This window comes from Patella vulgata, chromosome 3 (genome assembly GCF_932274485.2).
Source record: "Patella vulgata chromosome 3, xgPatVulg1.2, whole genome shotgun sequence".
Lineage (NCBI taxonomy): Eukaryota > Metazoa > Mollusca > Gastropoda > Patellidae > Patella > Patella vulgata.
In genome coordinates, this window is record NC_065881.2 from 22,025,730 (window position 1) to 22,043,943 (window position 18,214).

Genomic DNA, 18,214 nt, shown 5'->3' on the forward strand with positions numbered 1-18,214 from the left:
AATGGCTCATCAGTCTTAATCCCTTGACTATGAATCACTCCATAATAAGATTCAGTCCGGTTTTCTAACTCATTTTTTCTTTGTTTATTTCAAGATAAATCTTTTAACAAATACAATTTTGTTAACTGTAAATTAAGTGAAGAAAAACTGCCAAACACATTGCTTTTATATCATAACAAGAATCCCAGAGAAAAATTCCAAAAATACATCATTTAGGATTATGATTAAAAGCTCCAAAAACATTTAGAAAAACAAGATTAGGGTTTAACTTCAAACTCCTCTAGTACTGTAAGGTATAATCAAATTGGAAATCATCCAAATTTCTATGACTTAGTTAATTCAATGAATGGAAATAATTATCTGTAAAAATATATGATACTTCTCGTGTTTTACTCATTTTAAAAAAGATTTCATCTAAAAGTTACACACAAAGAATTTTTTCTTTTTTTTTCCATTAGGAAAGTTCACCTCAGATAACAATTCTATCAGTCTTTTAAAGATCCATTTAGACATTCTCTTTCTTGAGACAAACAATAAATGAAAGCATTTAATTTAGATTGTTTTCAAGATTATCTTGGGGATTTGGGGACAATTGACTCAACATATTCTTGATTAAAAAGCAATTTGTCAAACAGTTTGCATAATATAATATTAATATTTTTATCTTCCCTGGATGTATTGCGTGATAACTTAAATTTCCATAAGTGTCAGCCATAATGGCATAAAGAAAGATTTCTCCCGAAATTTGTTGTTACATTAAAAAGCCATTTATTGTTTCACAAAACAAATTTATATTTACGTGGTAATTTAAATCCTATAATCAATGTTTTACTTAATTAGAACCTCAGGTTTAAAAGTAACATATCTTACATACATTGGCATATTATGTAGTTAATCATTTTATTCATCTAGATATTCAGGTTCAACTTTTTCTGTTACATCATAATAAAGGGGTTTGCTACCACATTCTATATTTTGTATAGCAGTTGGACTGCACTGTCCATTATGGTATATTCCTGTATGATTTTGATGAAAGTAAAATACTGACTTGGGTAGAACGGATGTGTTATTTCAATTAGATGGGGCAGGCTTTATATGATTAAATTTTTATTTCCAAAAATTAACAACACATTTGTTAAATATGTTTCGGTTCATTTTTTACTAAAACAATTAACAATATGTTTCGCCTAATCTAATCATGTAAAATTTTGAACGAACACACATTGTCATTTTACAAAACTAATAAAATCCTAGTTTTAAATTTAGGTTAGTGGAAATTATCCAATCCCATACTTTATTAATATTAATGTGTTCGCCTCTTTAAGCAGAAGAGAGATTTAACCTAGATTTTATTATGACACTCATGATCAGAATAATTTTAAATTATAACTGAACATCCTCAGTGTACTGAGTGTAATTTTAATCAAAATTCTCTATAAAAAAAGAAAGATGTATTATAAAATTTGTTTTTAAGATCATGCAAATTGTACAGTTTTCTTTTTATTATTCTGTTAATGTATCAACATGAATTGGAAAAAAATTTCCTCTCTTTATATTGTTTGAAATTATGTACAAATTAACTGACATGGGTCTCGAAACTCTTGATCTATTGATATTATTTAATAAAGTGATAAATAGTGTTTCTATTAGTAGTCTTTCTCTAGTTTAAATTGTATATCTTTGCAGTTGAAATTTAATGTTATACAATATCTGAAATAAATTAAAATAATAAACAGTGAACTTACAGTTTCTCTAACTTTGGTAATCCTGTAAACATGGAACTGTTGATCGTTCCGATCTTGTTGTTGGAAAGATCTCTGAAAAATATAATTATTAAATAGATATAGGACTCATAAAGATACTGTATGTAAGGACTAGAGCTGCTGAGCATGTCCATGTAGTCAGAATTCTGGGACAATTCCATATACGGGTAGTATACTGGTAGTAAGGGAAATCTGTTGAGAAAATATCAATTCTGCACTAAACTTTGGTTCTGTGCAATAACTTTATTTCATTACTATTTATTATCTTCCAAAATGTTATTTTTATGTACAAAAATAAAACAGTATAGAACCTTTTGCACTAACTAAACACTGCTCATAATTTAGTGTGAGAATAGTGCAATAACCCTTGACACTTGTAACATTATTTAACATTCCAAGGTAATAATTATGTATTTATTTTCACTCAAAAACATTATCAAAGAATAAAGCTTTTTGGGTTTTTTTAAGTTTAAGTTAAAAAAAAAAAAAGTTATGAATTCTTTTTATGTGGGCACATGATAACATTTTGAAATGTATTACACAGTCAGTGCATAAACTCAGTTATAAATTCCTCCATACATCAAAAATATTTTCTTCACTTACTGTAAACATATGCAATAGATGAATAAGAGAGAGAGAGAGAGAGAGAGAGAGAGAGAGATGGGATTTCACACCACTCCACACAAACTAGGTCATTTCTGGACTAACATATGGTTCATTTTTATTTCCATAATTCGCTTGCGCATAAGGGTCTTTAGCAGTGGGAGGAAACCGGATAACCCGGAGAAAATCCAAAAGGGACTTGAATAATAATCATGGTACAAACCATCAATCATTTAGCTATAAGTAGTGATGAGATAGCATATGCTTACTTTCTAGAATATCTGATACCACTTCTCAGTTTATGACGGAAATGTAGATGGTTATAGCAACATATTTTTACTTGTAGTTGTACTATAGATACAACTGAAGCAATTCATCAATTTCAGAAAAATGATTCCATGGATTAAACAAAGAAATTTTGTAAGATTTGGATGTCAAATTAGTGGAAAAATTCATTTTTTTAGAGAATATCAAATTTGTTTCATCATTTTTTTTATTTTTTTTTTTTAATAAAATCACATTTATCGTACTTGGTAAACCCTGTTCCGGTTTTATAACTTTTACAAATTCCAGATATAATATGATGGGACAAACATAAGCTTGTTTTGCCTTGTATTCTCATTTCATGCATTTTAAATGAACAGGGTGCTCTGATAACACATCAGCTCAAACATCAAGGGACAGTTGAGATGAGATTAGCATCATCTTTATATCAAAAGAACAGAGAGCTGCTTTAATATTCAAATTACCAGAGCTTTCATCTTTCAAGTTATTTAGTTAAGCAGAACCAGAAATCTTAGTGTTATTTTATTCTTATTGTGTGATTTTAATCTAAGTTTAGCTATCTCATCTTCATTATACTTCACTCCTCTTGGACATTTTCCACATAGTTCATAAATCTTGAAGGGCCCCATCATTCTTTATAGAGGTACAATTTCGTCTTTTAATAAATGAACCCTTAAGTACTTGAAAAACTTTTAAGTAAGATCATACAATAGTAATACTAAAAGTACCCACCATGTCTCGATTTCTAGGAATCTTACAAACTGTTTTTAAACATTGACAAGACTTTATTTTGAGCTTAACTCTGGGTTTAGTGTTATGGGAATGATAAGCAGTAGCAACTACAAAGCATACTGTAGACTTAAGTGTTACGGGAATGATGAGAGGTAGCACACAGACTGTAGATTTAGTATTATGGGAATGATTAGAGGTAACACGCAGACTGTAGATTTATTGTCATGGGAATGATAAGAGAGATATCAATCAGACTGTAGACTTAGTGTTATGGGATTGATAAGAGATAGCAATCAGACTGTAGACATAGTGTTATGGGATTGATAAGAGATAGCAATCAGACTGTACAGTTAGTGTTATGAGAATGATAAGAGAGAGGCAGCAAACAGATTGTAGACATAGTGTTACAGGATTGATAAGAGAGATAGCAATCTGACTGTAGAGTTAGTGTTATGGGATTGATAAGAGATAGCAATCAGACTGTAGACTTAGTGTTATGGGATTGATAAGAGATATAGCAATCAGACTGTAAAGTTAGTGTTATGGGATTGATAAGAGGTAGCAAACAGACTGTAGACATAGTGTTACGTAATGGTAAAAGATAAGTAGGCTGCAGACTTGGTGTTATGGGCATGATAAGAGGTAACATGCAGAATGTCTCGATTTCGAGGAATTTTACAAGCACTGACCGGACTTTATTTTGAGCTTAACTCTGAGCTTAGTGTTATGGGAATGAAAAGAGGTAGCAAGCAGACTGTAGACATTGTTATGGGAATAATAAGAGGTACCAATCAGACAGTAGACTTTTATGAATGATAAGAGGTACCCAGCAGTTGTTTGACAAGATGTGCCAAGCAGGATGCAAACCTTTTGTTTTGGAATGAATGTGCAAGAGGTATCATGGTAAACATGTGGATCTAGTGTTTGGCAAAGATGACAGTCATCACCAGCTAGTACACTTGTACACCTAGAGTTCTGGGAAAGATAGGTGTTGCCACACTAAACTTGTAAACCACATATATATATATTGAGAATTGCGGACTTGCAGACCTTTAATTTAGAGTGTTTTAGGAAATGTAAGAAACACTCTGTACAGGCCTTACTGATTACATTCACTAATTACATGGAATACTTCCCTTTTCTTTTTTTACCTTTTACCTTTTTGCTTATTGTGACAGGTAAATCTTTATTTTTTGTAAACAAACAGATTGAAAGTAGCCAATTAGAGGAAGCTCAGACATGTAAGTTATATAGAAGATAAAGTTATATACTGTTATGTTAGATGTTTAGTCTTAGTTATAAGATACAATACAGCTGTAGCTATCATTACAACATACACCATCTGGTACCTTATCACCAGCCATGTTCTTACTCTAAACATGATACAATACACCTTTACCTGTTCACAGACTTATCACTTATACCACACCTTTAATCTCAGGTAAAAGATGTCATACTTACTTGATATTAAACAGACAAATACAATATTCGAGAGATTACATAACCTATTGCATTGCATCAAGTATTCCCTTTGCCAAGTTATATTTTCACCAAATGTTTTTGTCATGTACTGGGATGTTTCTTAAAAACTAATAGTCAATGTAGAAAAACTGCATAATAAAATACAGACAAATGTCAAAGTTAATCCACAGCTGCTATCTACATGAACTTTGTACCAAGTGCAACAGGTCCTCTCTTTGCAAGCAAATGGTATAAGGTGTTCTGGCAAGAGAAGGCACATCCTTTATGGTTTGTACCTCTTAGGCCAAAAATGGTGTATGGAGCCAACACTGCTTGAACTGTGTCCTTGATCTTTGCTAGACAGACAGTACATGTACTGTTTAATATGAGATGCATGTTCTAGACAGTCGACACCAACTTCATCTCAGACAATAATCTGAACTGTGATAATAACATGTGCAGCATCCTTGATTCATCGTCTAATATAAACCTCAAGTTATATGAAGATTTATCAAACTATTATGCCTGCTCAAAGTTGACATTTTTGTCTACTTTCCAGGTTTTCGTTTCAAGCTACTCAAGTGGTTAAGATGTCCACCCATCTGCATAGGATTTGAAGGACATAGTTTAAATATCAAACACCAAAATGTAATTCAATGCAAGCCAGATGACATAAATATTTAATTTCTTGAGAACCAAAATAAATCTCCTGAACATTTTTCTGTGAATGTTAAACATGGGGAGTGTCGGGGTCTTAGAGAACACACACGGTCAACAAATGTTATTTCATCACTCAAGGGTTTAAAGCAATTGAAAGATAACTATTCTTCTATGTTTGTACTGTAATCTACCACCTTCATTACTTCTCTGTTTTCAAACAGAATTCAGCGACTAAACAATGCAGTCATTTCTGAATCATTTGGCAGTCAATCTAGAACAATACACATCTCTTTATATAAAGTGTCTCATTCTAGAACCGATACATGGCATTCCCACTCTTACAATATATAACCACATGTAAGTCAGGACATTAATACAATTTAAACAATCATGTTACATAGCAAGCTATTTTATTTATTTTGCAATGATAAATATTGAATGAAATGAAAGGGGTTTAACATCTCCACTATACTTCATTTTTGAGGACAGGACATGGAATGAAATCTAAACTCAAGTCATTTACATGAAGAAACACAGTTTTCGTCACAATCAGAGACTAGAAACCATTTTTTTCTGAAATCTCTTCTCGGATAATAAATATCGCAGCTAAATGAGATATGTATCAGGTATAAAAGAATACATATATCTGTCTCAATGTGGATACATACATGTATACACTTTTTAATCTCATCAATTTAGTTGCGGACATACACTTCTAATTCTATATTATCAATAGCCTGTCCCATTAATACTGACATATCCATACATCTTTTAAGGGTAAACTGGAAATTAGTTTATCGCAAACACGACATAAACCTATTGCTTGTGGTCAAAGGTGTAACTGAACATTTTCTTTATGAAGGAAATTATATAAGATTGTCATATAATCAATGTGACAGTCTGTATTTTTCTAATTTCAATAAGTTGAAATGTAGGAAGAAAATTGGGAAATAATTTAACAAAGCTATTTATCTCAAAAAGGGTTATAAAATTTGGCAATATTTTTTCATGTGTCTGTATATTTCTTTTCATAAGAAAGAGATTTAGTCAATGCAGTGGAATCTGAAGCTATTTGTCCTACATGAATTTTCTTTGCACATTCAAATTGAAATAATGAAATCCTATACAACATTTATTTAAGGTAGAAAATATGTTACTTAATCCACTGATTTATACAAATTTATAGCCCGTTTTTTTCTTTTTTAAAATCAGAAACGTACGGTTCGGCGTCTTCAAAAATATTAGTGTCTACTTCTGCTGGATTGTTTATTGTGTTTTGGGGATGAAAGAGGAGGACATCTCTCAGTCAACAGAAGAGAAATAAAAGAAATATCACAATAATCCCAGATCATTCCATGAAGGAATCATTGTCTGAATTGTTAGTCAGAATCTTCATTCTTGTGATTTGTGTCTACTGAATATCTCCAGACAAAAATTCCTTTGTGAATGGGAGTGTGGTGGGAGATAGTAGAACTGTAACATGAATAATCTAACACAAATTCCATAAACAATCAAATTCAGCAAGTTGGCACCTGCAAGTTCCTGCCATTCATGTCTTCAGAATATTACCAGACAAAAAGTAAATTCTTGAAGGCATAATTTTTCATCCTGCAAGTCTATTCCTTCAGGCCAAGATGCTGCCAAAATGACGATGAAAGGGTGGGAAAGTTGAATGTAACAATATTTAATATAAAGACTGTGTTGCTGTTAATATTGATATATTGAAAGAATAAAAAGACAATATTGTTCAGGAGAATACATTATGTCATTGTATAAAAATATATTTGAACTGACACAATTCTTTATCATTACCAGTTCCGTTACTCAAATCAAAGCAACAGGTCAACTGTCTTTACTTATCATTGATGCATCGTGTACAATGCAAGAGCTAAATCTGCCTGTTGCAGGTCTTTATTTTGGCTTCAAATGTTACATAAACTATTATAATTTAGACATTTATTCACATCACAAGCCTATAATCAACTCTCTAGACTAGAAAAGGTGGCGTAGATTTCAGCGGATTGAAACATGAACATAATTTAAAATGGCGGATTGAGGCTTAGTCTCGATTAACAAGTACCACTTCTATGATCATAAACCATTTATGCCCCATTTTGTCAAAACTTCAAACAGTGATAATTTCACTCAGAACTTCAAACAGTGATAACTTCAATCAGAATAAAGTAATCTGAATGAAACTTTCAATATGTTCATTTTGCGTTATCTATTTTTGAACTATTATAGCAAGAACGACTAGCTCTTTATCTAAATCTTACAATGCATTTTTAACAAGAACAAAACATATACTTACAATTTTTTTAGATTTGAAAGACCTTGAAATGCCCCTGGTTCTAGTATGGAAATATGGTTACTGCTTACATTTCTGAAAAATATGAAATGATACTATAAGATAAGTATAAATAATTTGATATTCAAAATTTTTGCCTAAGTTTTCACTGCAACATGAATTACCCACTTACTGGAAAATTTGAAAAGGCAGCCAATTATTCTGGGTAAAATGTCAAATAATCATCAGTTGTATGAACAAATTGGATGTTTTCTTAGATTTGACAATTTACTACAGGCATCTCTTTCTAAGATACTAATGCTTCAAGTGAACATTTACACTTCAGACATATTTCAAAGGCGAGAGAAAAATGTGACATTCTGAATAAGGCAATGCTTAGTGATTCGATAATTAGTTAAATTTTAAACCCAAGACATTTACTTCCTTGGTAAAAGTGATAATGTCTCTTTAAAATTAAATTCATTACTAAAGTACAACAAAATGCCATAGCATCATTTTTTTTTTTGTTAATTGCAAAATATGGAAAAAATATTGTTGATAGCTATTATTAGCATTTTGTTGTTTTCTGAAATTAATCAATGACATTTCAAAAGAAATCAAATCAATTAAAAATAAAACAAAAAATGAAATTGTACATATATATCAAAGGGAATGACATCATTTAAAATTGGTAGAAATTAATCAAGCAAAAATTTTTATTCTCCAGTCTCTTGATAAATCAATTTTTGGTTTCATGGGGTTAAAAAATGACTAATTGTTGTAAACCACTGTGCTATTTGTGTTTGATTCAGAGGATGTATCCAGTTTCCTGATTGGTTAGATCAAATTACTTTTTCACCCTCAATGACCCCAGCATGCATACAGTATTTACAGTAAGCCTGTTCTGATGGAAACACCAGCAAACACCAGTGTATTAGTGTGAAACTGTGTGAGGGCGAATTTCAAAAGATTACATTTCCTATTGTAATAGGACATGCTGCCTATACCGTAACTCTCCTCAAATTATGTTCATCCTCCATTACCTAAAAGGACAATTCATCATAGAGTTTCTAAAATCTGTTCTAATGGATAGGAGTTCAATTCAATTCTCAAGAGCGTTATGGAAAAGGATATGATTTTTTCGTATCTGACTCCTAGTCCTAATGACCTATGGAGATATTTCTTCAGCAGAAAATGTCACCATTTTACCATAATAAAACACAACCGTATAATAATACATAATTTTACTTCTGTTTAGATAAAAGCACGCTGTTCAGTCAGACCAACTAAATGATCATGATTGTAGTCATACCAAAATAATGCATTGCCATTTATGTTAAGATTTTGCGTAATTTTCACGCCCTTTGTTCAATGTTGGCCAATTTGGTAAACTAATGAACAGGAAATGAATTTCACCTTCACTATAATGTAGCTAGTTAGTAATATTACATGGTTTCATTCTATTTCTATATCAGCTCTAAATTAAGACCCAGTCATAAATACTTTTATCATCTAAGTCAGGACAAAACACACTTTTATTGAACTTGTTCCCCATACAAGAAAGAAGAATGTGATGTCTTAAAATATTTCCAATAATTAAAGGGCATATAGCTCTATTTTTTTAAACCTTAAAACAGATGAAAATGGGTCTAAATTCTAAAGTGATTTACATTCAATTTTAAAATATTTTATTGTAATTTCTAATCGGTTCTGTTCGGTTAGTCCACTCAAAAAGTTTTTCTCTTTTTTTTGTCAGGAGCTCATATTTTCATAGTAAGATAACAACAATAATATTGAATGAAACGAACCACCATTGAATCCTAATTTGTTTTTTTAATTCCAAATGTTATGGATAATACCTAATTATAGCTATACATCCTTTAAGATAATATTCATTTACCAAAATGTACATTCCTTTCATCTAGGTCAAAAAAAGTCTTTCTATGGATGATTAGGTCTAATAAAATCTTATCTTATATTCATGGAAATATTTCTAGCATACAGAACCATAAATATCATATTCCTCTCGCATCAATCATTGACTTTTATTACCCGGATAGAATTTAAAGCCTGTGTTTTTATCATCATGTAGTAATATTTATATATAATTGACTTATTCCACCTTCATGAACAGAATAATCAGCTGGCACAAATTAAAAGTAATATTTCTCTATCTTCACTACCGATAAAATAGTGGAAATTAAAGAGATTTATAACACTTATGCACTACTGGTTTAATTTCTTCTATTTCAATATCTCCAAATGTCTTCATTACTTATCACTTGTAATGGCAGCAGGACTTTTTGACATTTTTGACACTTGGCCACGATAAGCATACTGTACTCGAAACCTGTTCCAGGCCGCAATAAAATGCAAGAAATTTCACCGTTCACAGAGAAGTTAATTTCAGTCACGGGAATGTGTTTAAGTTAATATTAACACATGCACAGAAATCTGTACAGAGAACCGTTCTGAGACCGGATAGTGTTCACACTGCGAAAATTAACTGTTCCAATACTGTGGATGGTGCCAAGCCCATTGGTCAAGATTGGCATGGTTCTCAATATGGCACGATTATGTTTGACACTTTAACCCTACAAAAAAAATCTAACGTTCTGTTCTCGACACCGTTCCTGGCACGCTTAATATTTGTAATGTAAACAGCATTTAAGATTCAAACTAAACCGTAGGGGTAAGATCAATGCAAGGCACTAGGCAACCCAATTCCTTTAAATTGAACTGGGGCTGCTATTCTAAACATATCTATCTCATCATTTATTATTCCAAAACAATCAAATCTTCAACATTTTATATATATCGTTAAATAAATGGCAACCTAATTATATCCTTATTGTCAAAGGGAATAACATTGATGTGCAGCATCACAAAAAAAAAAATATTGTACATAAGATTCGTTTTTTACCCTACATTTAGTGCTACATGATGTACATGTATATACTTAATTATCACCTAATTACATAGTATATTTCTTGAAGATAAGTCACATTTTTTCACTATGTTCCTGTCATAAAAAGTGGCAGATCACGTTTCAGTTATCTCCCTTTGATCTCAGTACAACTGATGTGAAGAGGGAATTCCTGCTATAAATAGTAACTGGGATTACCTTACCATCTGTCTGTTTATCAGATCCAATGTCTTTATCACCTGGTTTACAAAACAATACCAGTACTAGAAATACTCTACAGCAGGTCAGAAAATAGTTCAAACTTGTTCTTCTTGAATGTAATGACAAAAGCAGAATTGGCACCCAAAGAATAAGCTGACATAACTTTGTTTTCAGATATTTTGATGGAAATGTAATTATCTTCATCCCTGTCACATTCAACAGAAAGATTTTCAAATCTAGAACCAAGATTTTTACACTAAACTCAGTACTTTTATGTTTTCCAACGCTACCTTACTCTAATTTCAAATTCCATATTGTAAGATTTACAGTTTTGCTTGTTTATGGGGTATTTAGAATGGTTAGCAGTAGTTTTGATCTATATTGGAATCTCTGAATGTATTTATAATGATGTCAAGGTCTGTATTTCCTATATAGTGTGAAAGATTTATATTTATAACTAAGAGAGAATTTATAATCATAGTTAAGACAAGAGAGAGAATAACAATTAAAGCAATATATTTGTTACAATAGTAACAAAAGAATTCATTTCTTGAATAACATAATATAGTAGTATATAATTGATTGTTTGATAATATTCTGACAACAATTTTTCACATTCATTCCACTCCTATATATCAACATTAAGATCACTGAGAAGAAATGAAAACTAAAACAAAACTACCACAACAAGGGAAATAGTTTACCAGTTTTTAAGGGTTACCCCATGACATTGTCTAATATTCAATAGAAATAGATTTAATAATGTCACAATCTTTCACATTTTTGAAGTAAATTTTAACACTAAATATTATTTTTCTCTATATGTTTACAAATACAGTGATGGAGAACATTGCCAAGGCAGCAACCAAATTCCAGCTGCTTGGAGGACCTTTATCATTCAATGAGTTGCCATTTGTACATGTATGACCACAGTTTACTTCCCAACCAAAGGACAGAATACTAATCTCCATCATTCATCTTTATAGACAACAAGTAAATACAAAAACAAATTCTCATTTTTATTTTACCTACATGTAAAATCAAGTTAAAGGCTGCACACATACAAAGATGAAAAGTAACTATCTATGTCTGAAGTGACAAAGCAGCCAGTTTTTCTACTTGAAATTAACTGATAAGTATTTAAACAAAGTGGTTTACAGGGAGCAAGATGGCCATTAGATGTATTTATATATATAATATAAGAAGAAAGTGGTAGGTTTACGGGTTCTAACATCCTTCATCTAACTATACAAACATTTATATACTTTATTGATGTTAACCCACTAAAAACACAAACACAATTCATCTAACTCAGATTTATTCACTCAAATAAATGTGCACTGAAAACAGATTGAAGTGTTTCACTGAACTGTTGGTAATCTATGTACATGTATCTACCTGTATTGAGAAAAGATATTAGATGTAGAGATAGAGATAGGTACCTGTTGCTAGAAGACAATTACTACTTGATGCAATTTTTCTTTCTTTTTGTTTTTAGAAATGGGGTTTAACGTCCACTTGACACAAACTAGGTCATTTTGGGACTAACATATGGTATAATTTTATTTCAATAATTCACTTGCGCGTAGGGGTCTTTAGCAGTTGGAGGAAACCGGAGGACCCCGAGAAAACCCCAGGCCTTCACGTAAAAGGAGCGCGATCGCTCTCGCTCTCCTGGATGCGCCTGGATGTCAGTCGAGGTGCGCTTTTTATAGCTCTCCTCAATGTCTAATTTGACTCCCCTCAAAGAAAATAATCAGGAAAAATATACTCAGTATACTGGTAACGAAAAATACTGTCAATATCATATCGACAATCTACTTGCTTGTCGCCTTCGACTCTCGATCCGTACGAATTCTAGGTAGATATGAACATAATAATTGGATAATGCATTTTATGGTTTCACCGACCCGTTGTTAGTTAAATTTAAATATCCATTGAATAATCCCCAAAAGAAGACCGGATATCCCAAGAAACAGATATTAGTAATATATATTTCCGTCAAGATCTTCAATGCTTTCAGATTCCCGATAACACGTGACATGCATTGGTTGGAATTAGGTCAATAAACCAGCATTGCAAGATTTAGTTTTAAGTAGTGTTTTAGTTTTATTTAATTTTATTTTTTACACATGCTGACAGGGATTTATTCTTAAAAATATTGCCCTTTTTATTTAAGGCCATGGCATAGTCGTGCGGAATTTTATCTTATATAATGCAATTTCAATCATGGGAGTCACGTGGTCATTGTGTCGCTTGTCTTTCATCAACGAATGAATAAAAACATTGTAAGTAACGTGATAGACAAAACATTAATTTGTGTTTTAAATATGAAGAAATGTCATGGTGTCGTATCAGCTTATTTTGGCCTTAGTAGAAAAATCCTAATTTCGATCGACTGATGATATCCGTTTATCAATCAAATAAACGAAGACAGTAGTCTATTCAGGAATATTACCGACTTGAACTTGTTGAAGTCAGATATTAAAGTTAACGGGAGCTTCGAATTACTCTGTTTCTTACCGGGACCTTATTTGACCCAATTCTGGCCGTTTGGTTTCGAAATGGATTAAAATCTATGGACTTTATCACAAATGCTAACAAAGCTCTCCTCAAGAGATTCGGGAGAGCTTTCTCAGGAGAGCGATTTCCCCTTTTCCCAATTTCAGGAGAGCTTTTTTTGACTCTCCAGGAATTTATTCACGTGAAGGCCTGAAACCCATATGCGGTTGGACAGGCAACTCTACTCCTCATCAGGTACAACTGGGGAATCAAAACCACGCCTGTTGACTCAATGACAGACCTTATGATATAGTAATTTAGAAGTTTAAAATGAAAGAAGCAGGTTAGATACCATCTTGGCCTCAATGTTCATGGTTAGAAATGAGTCATGTTTAGATATCAACATATGATTACTGAGAAAAAAGATTTTAATGCGATGTTTGATCAATAGAATTCAAAAAGTAATGTGAACTTTTTAGATGACCATATTTTAATTTATGACCGATTGGTTGTAGATAATAATCAAATAAATTTTGGACCAAAACAATTTTTTGTTGTGTATGGCCTAAAAAGTCTATATCTGCCATTCTATCTGAATATTTAAGCATATTAAATTTTACAAAGTCACATATCATTGTAGGGAATTATCTACATTAAGGAATAAGAAGTATTAAATTATTAAGATTATATCTCAAGCAGAAATATTTTATCTTATCCATAAATACCTGAATTTAGTTTATCATACTATAATCATTTACAACTTTATATGATGGTAGTAGTACTAATACAACCTACGTGCCATCAGTTAATACACCGCTAGGAATCTAACCAACCCTTTTTATTACACTAAAAGCAGTAAATCTCTTATTAAATCATAAAAATTTTCTGTATTTTACAACTCTCCTTGATGAGATTTGATGTTAGTAGAAAACTGCGAGATCTACATGCAATACAAGTACAGTCTGAGCCTAACCAATTTTTCTTATTAAGTTAAAGATGGTAGAACTAAATTCATTTCCCTGTTAAAGACCAGCTGTTCAGACAATAAAAGGTTACCATGGAAACTTAAGAAAATGAGTCCAAGATGGCTGCCTTATTCTTTAGAACTTCCTGTCTGTGTAACCAAGGTGATTGGGTTTACAACAGATTAAAGAACATGTAAATTTGAAATGTGTTTTTGATTCTATGGCAAATTTTGATATCATAATTATTTTCATGTTTAACACTGCCACAGCTGGTTAAGATCAAACAACCACCAGATTTTTTTTTTTTTAAATAAAAATTTCAAAATTAAAAAGCATGGCAGTGCAAATTTATAATACCACACAGTTTGCATTAACATTATCAGTAATTTTAAAATTAAAGGTGAATACAAAAGTACAATAAAAGTGTGTGAACTCCTCATTAAATGAAATTTGCTGCCTGGTAATGGATTAAGCATACTGGTCTAATACTTGACATGTCATTTCTTTAGAATTCAATTTTAGAAGCCAGTACCATTGGTTTATTTATACTGAAAATGTGGGCGAAATATGTGACTGTGGAAAAGGCTATTATATTCAATAAGCACACTTTAACAATGACAAGCCAGTACTAAGGCCTCTTAATAAGATGTTTAGTTGCCATTAAGACGATCAAGAACAGCGACTTATCAACAGAATTGTAAAGAACTACTCCTCCTGTGTTTGTAACTATCTATAAGAATAATAATTGCTTACTTCTTCGTGTACGAAAGGCAAGACAGAGTTGGCAGTCAAGTGTTACAGAAAAGCATAAACCTCGCTGAATTTAACTCCTTTAACCAGTAACGTCTCTATTCAATTCTTTATACTAAACTTAAAGGTGTAAGTCCAGATTTCACAGAGAAGTTTATATTATATTGACAAAAATGGGTTTAAATAAACCAAACTGTAAAGACCAGGCCTATTTACCTGGCCTGAAATTTTCAGCTAAAAATGTTAATGATTGGCAAACCTTCTCAATCGGGTCATGCATCTTTAATTAGTATCAATCTTCCATTGTGTGACCCTCCCTACATGTATAAAGTTGACAATTTTGTGCCATTCTTATCTTGTGTCCTTTGATGTATTATTCTGTGAGAACAGATGACACCAACCCTACATGAAAAGTTAACAGCTGATTGTTTGTATTTATTTAAAAATTAACACAGAGCCTCAGACCTACATGTACTTAGTTTTCACAAGCGTATGAATTGCATTACTCATAAACTGAAAGTCAAAATGTCTATTGAAGATTTGTAATGGTACAGTCAAATCATATAAAACCAAAATCAATTTTTTAATAAAACAGACGAAGATCTATAAAGTGATCATAGTTTCTTCAGTATTCACTAAAATATATATATATATATATCTCAACATAAACCACTGTGGGTTTATTAACTAAAAAAATATATCTGGGATAACTACTTTAATCTTATAATTAATACACTATCCCCACTGGTACTCGATTTTCTTCTAAACAATTCTAAACAAATGACTGCTCGGTGTACTGTAACTTGAAGTTGTTATCAAGTACTGACACAGAATAAAAATCTAGACAACAGTGTCAGCATCAAGACTCTTTAAAAACCTGCCCTGGGATTATAACAATTCCACTGAAAACAGACAAGACTTCATCAAGGATGATTGAAATAGCCAGAGAATTGTTAGCATTTTTGAATAGTTTTGATAGAGTCCTTACATCCACAGCCCAAAGGGAATAGAGAATAAAATATTTTCAATAATACAATCGCCTTCATCTCTTGACATTTTCTTACTTAATAAAATCGCATTTTAGTTTCTCTAATTTTATTTCTACAAGATTGGTTACCATGGTATCAAATTAAATGTCAACAATATTTCTTTTTCTATATTGAAATTTAATGTAATTCAACATACTTGTTTAAATCAATAACTAAAATTTTCTCAATTCTCTTGGGATGATATTTTCTTAACCAAGACGAATCCACAAATTCAAGTATTTTCCAATTTCTACTGGTTTCCTTTTTTGTTCTTGAGAAAACTAATTTTTTAACTTTCACTTTATAATATCAATTCTGAGAATTCCCTCGATACTTTTCTTTCTTACCACAACCTCGACCGTGAACCAAAAACAATAAAAGATGGAGGAGAAATTTCATCTTCATCCCAAAAATGTCATAATAAAGATTTTTTGAGGATTTAATTTCAATATTTTAACACTGGACCTTTTAAGGATATAAAAAACCTCAATAAACTAATCTTTTTGGCTGACAAAACAATCTCCAGAGTGACATTTACTGGCTGCCCGAGAGGATTTGATTGACATAAAATTGGCCACTGTTACATTAAAGATGCAGTGACAATTTTTCCTCCATTAGTTTATTAACCTGTTAATAAACTTAAAGATCAATTAGTCCATGATATAAATTAGATGATCTAAACTCTGTTTCACTAAACAGTGTACATATCATGTATATTTACTTATTTAGATGATCCTTTGTATATCTGCCAGCGAAGTACTATTTGTTTATTGGAAGAACATGGAGAGAATAGACTTTAAACAAAACTGTCATTAACATGTCTAGAAATAATAAGGCATCTGTCACAGACATTGTCAGACAAAAATAAAATTCAGGCTTTGTTAGCCACAAACCCTCTGGTGCCTGGCACTTATTTGTCTTTTTGTCTGTGTTTTATTGATATTATTAATATCCAACAAAAAGTTCAAAATGCCAGTTACTAGCTCATTCTTTCCAGACTTCATCATGAATTAATAAAGCATAAAATCATCTTCATCCTATTCCAATAAATTTATTTTTTTGAAATCTCACTTTATCAATGAGAAGCTTAGAGCATGTTTCTATCTCCCTTTAATCACCTATTCTCTTTTCTACTGGTAGGGACATATCAAATAAGAGTGAAATACGGAGTGGCACATTGACAGGTTGGATATAAAAACAGACCAGACCAGTAATCCTGACATTTTTAATACTTATAAAACTAATCCTAGCATTACACTTTAATTTTGGCATTTTTGTCCAATGTCTTTTACACATTGATTCCTTGGTTTTATTTAATGTTTCTGCCTCGAGTCCTAATTTAAAGGAACAAATCCCAAATTTCTTAAGATAATGTTGATAAAGGTTGGGTTTAAATAATATGAAACATAAGCTGAAATACATGTATAGAAAGTAATAAACCCACCAGCAGTAGAGTCATCCATGCTGGTCCTAACATCATTTGTCAACTTCTACCAAAGAGCAAGTTTTAAATATGGTATCCCTTTTGAATTTTGTCGCAAAATTGGGAAAGGAAAGATATATCTGTGAAACATATTAAAAAATTACGATCACTAAAATAAATGAGAGATTTCCCCTAAAAAATAAAGTTATAAATCTATTGTAAATCAGTTCAAACATAACATGTTTCAAATGATGATACAAGGACAGAAATACAAATTTTGAACGGGGCGGTGTGTGGTGGAAGCTCAATATGTAATATGCGAAATCTATTCCAGCAGTGAATCCTACTCATGATTGTCACGATCAATAGAGAACATGAACAATAAGGAAATGCTATGCAAAGAAATATTCATTGTTGAATCATCTTTTGATGATAGGTTGTCTTAATATACAAGTCACAATTCTATGGAATACAATTACTGCTTAATACTGAGCGATGTAATGATGACTAGAGAACCCTTGTCAAATCGTCGCTCAGTAATAAGCAGTAATTGTATTCCATAGAAATGTGGCCTGTATATTCCAGTTCAATTACTAATTGTCATTAAAACAAGGTTGTCCTAATGACT

The 18,214-nt window shown here is 31.6% G+C and overlaps 1 protein-coding gene across 2 annotated transcripts in view; it reads right to left on the minus strand.

Moving 5' to 3' along the window:
• LOC126816691 (adhesion G protein-coupled receptor A3) overlaps positions 1-18,214 on the minus strand; it is a 64,579-nt gene that overhangs the window by 20,216 nt on the left and 26,149 nt on the right. For both annotated transcript variants that reach the window (XM_050543421.2, XM_050543422.2), the window contains exons 3-4: positions 7,816-7,887; positions 1,746-1,817 (exon numbers count right to left, since the gene is read on the minus strand). In XM_050543421.2, coding sequence (XP_050399378.1) covers positions 1,746-1,817; positions 7,816-7,887 — 144 coding nt within the window. The remainder of the gene's footprint in view (positions 1-1,745; positions 1,818-7,815; positions 7,888-18,214) is intronic.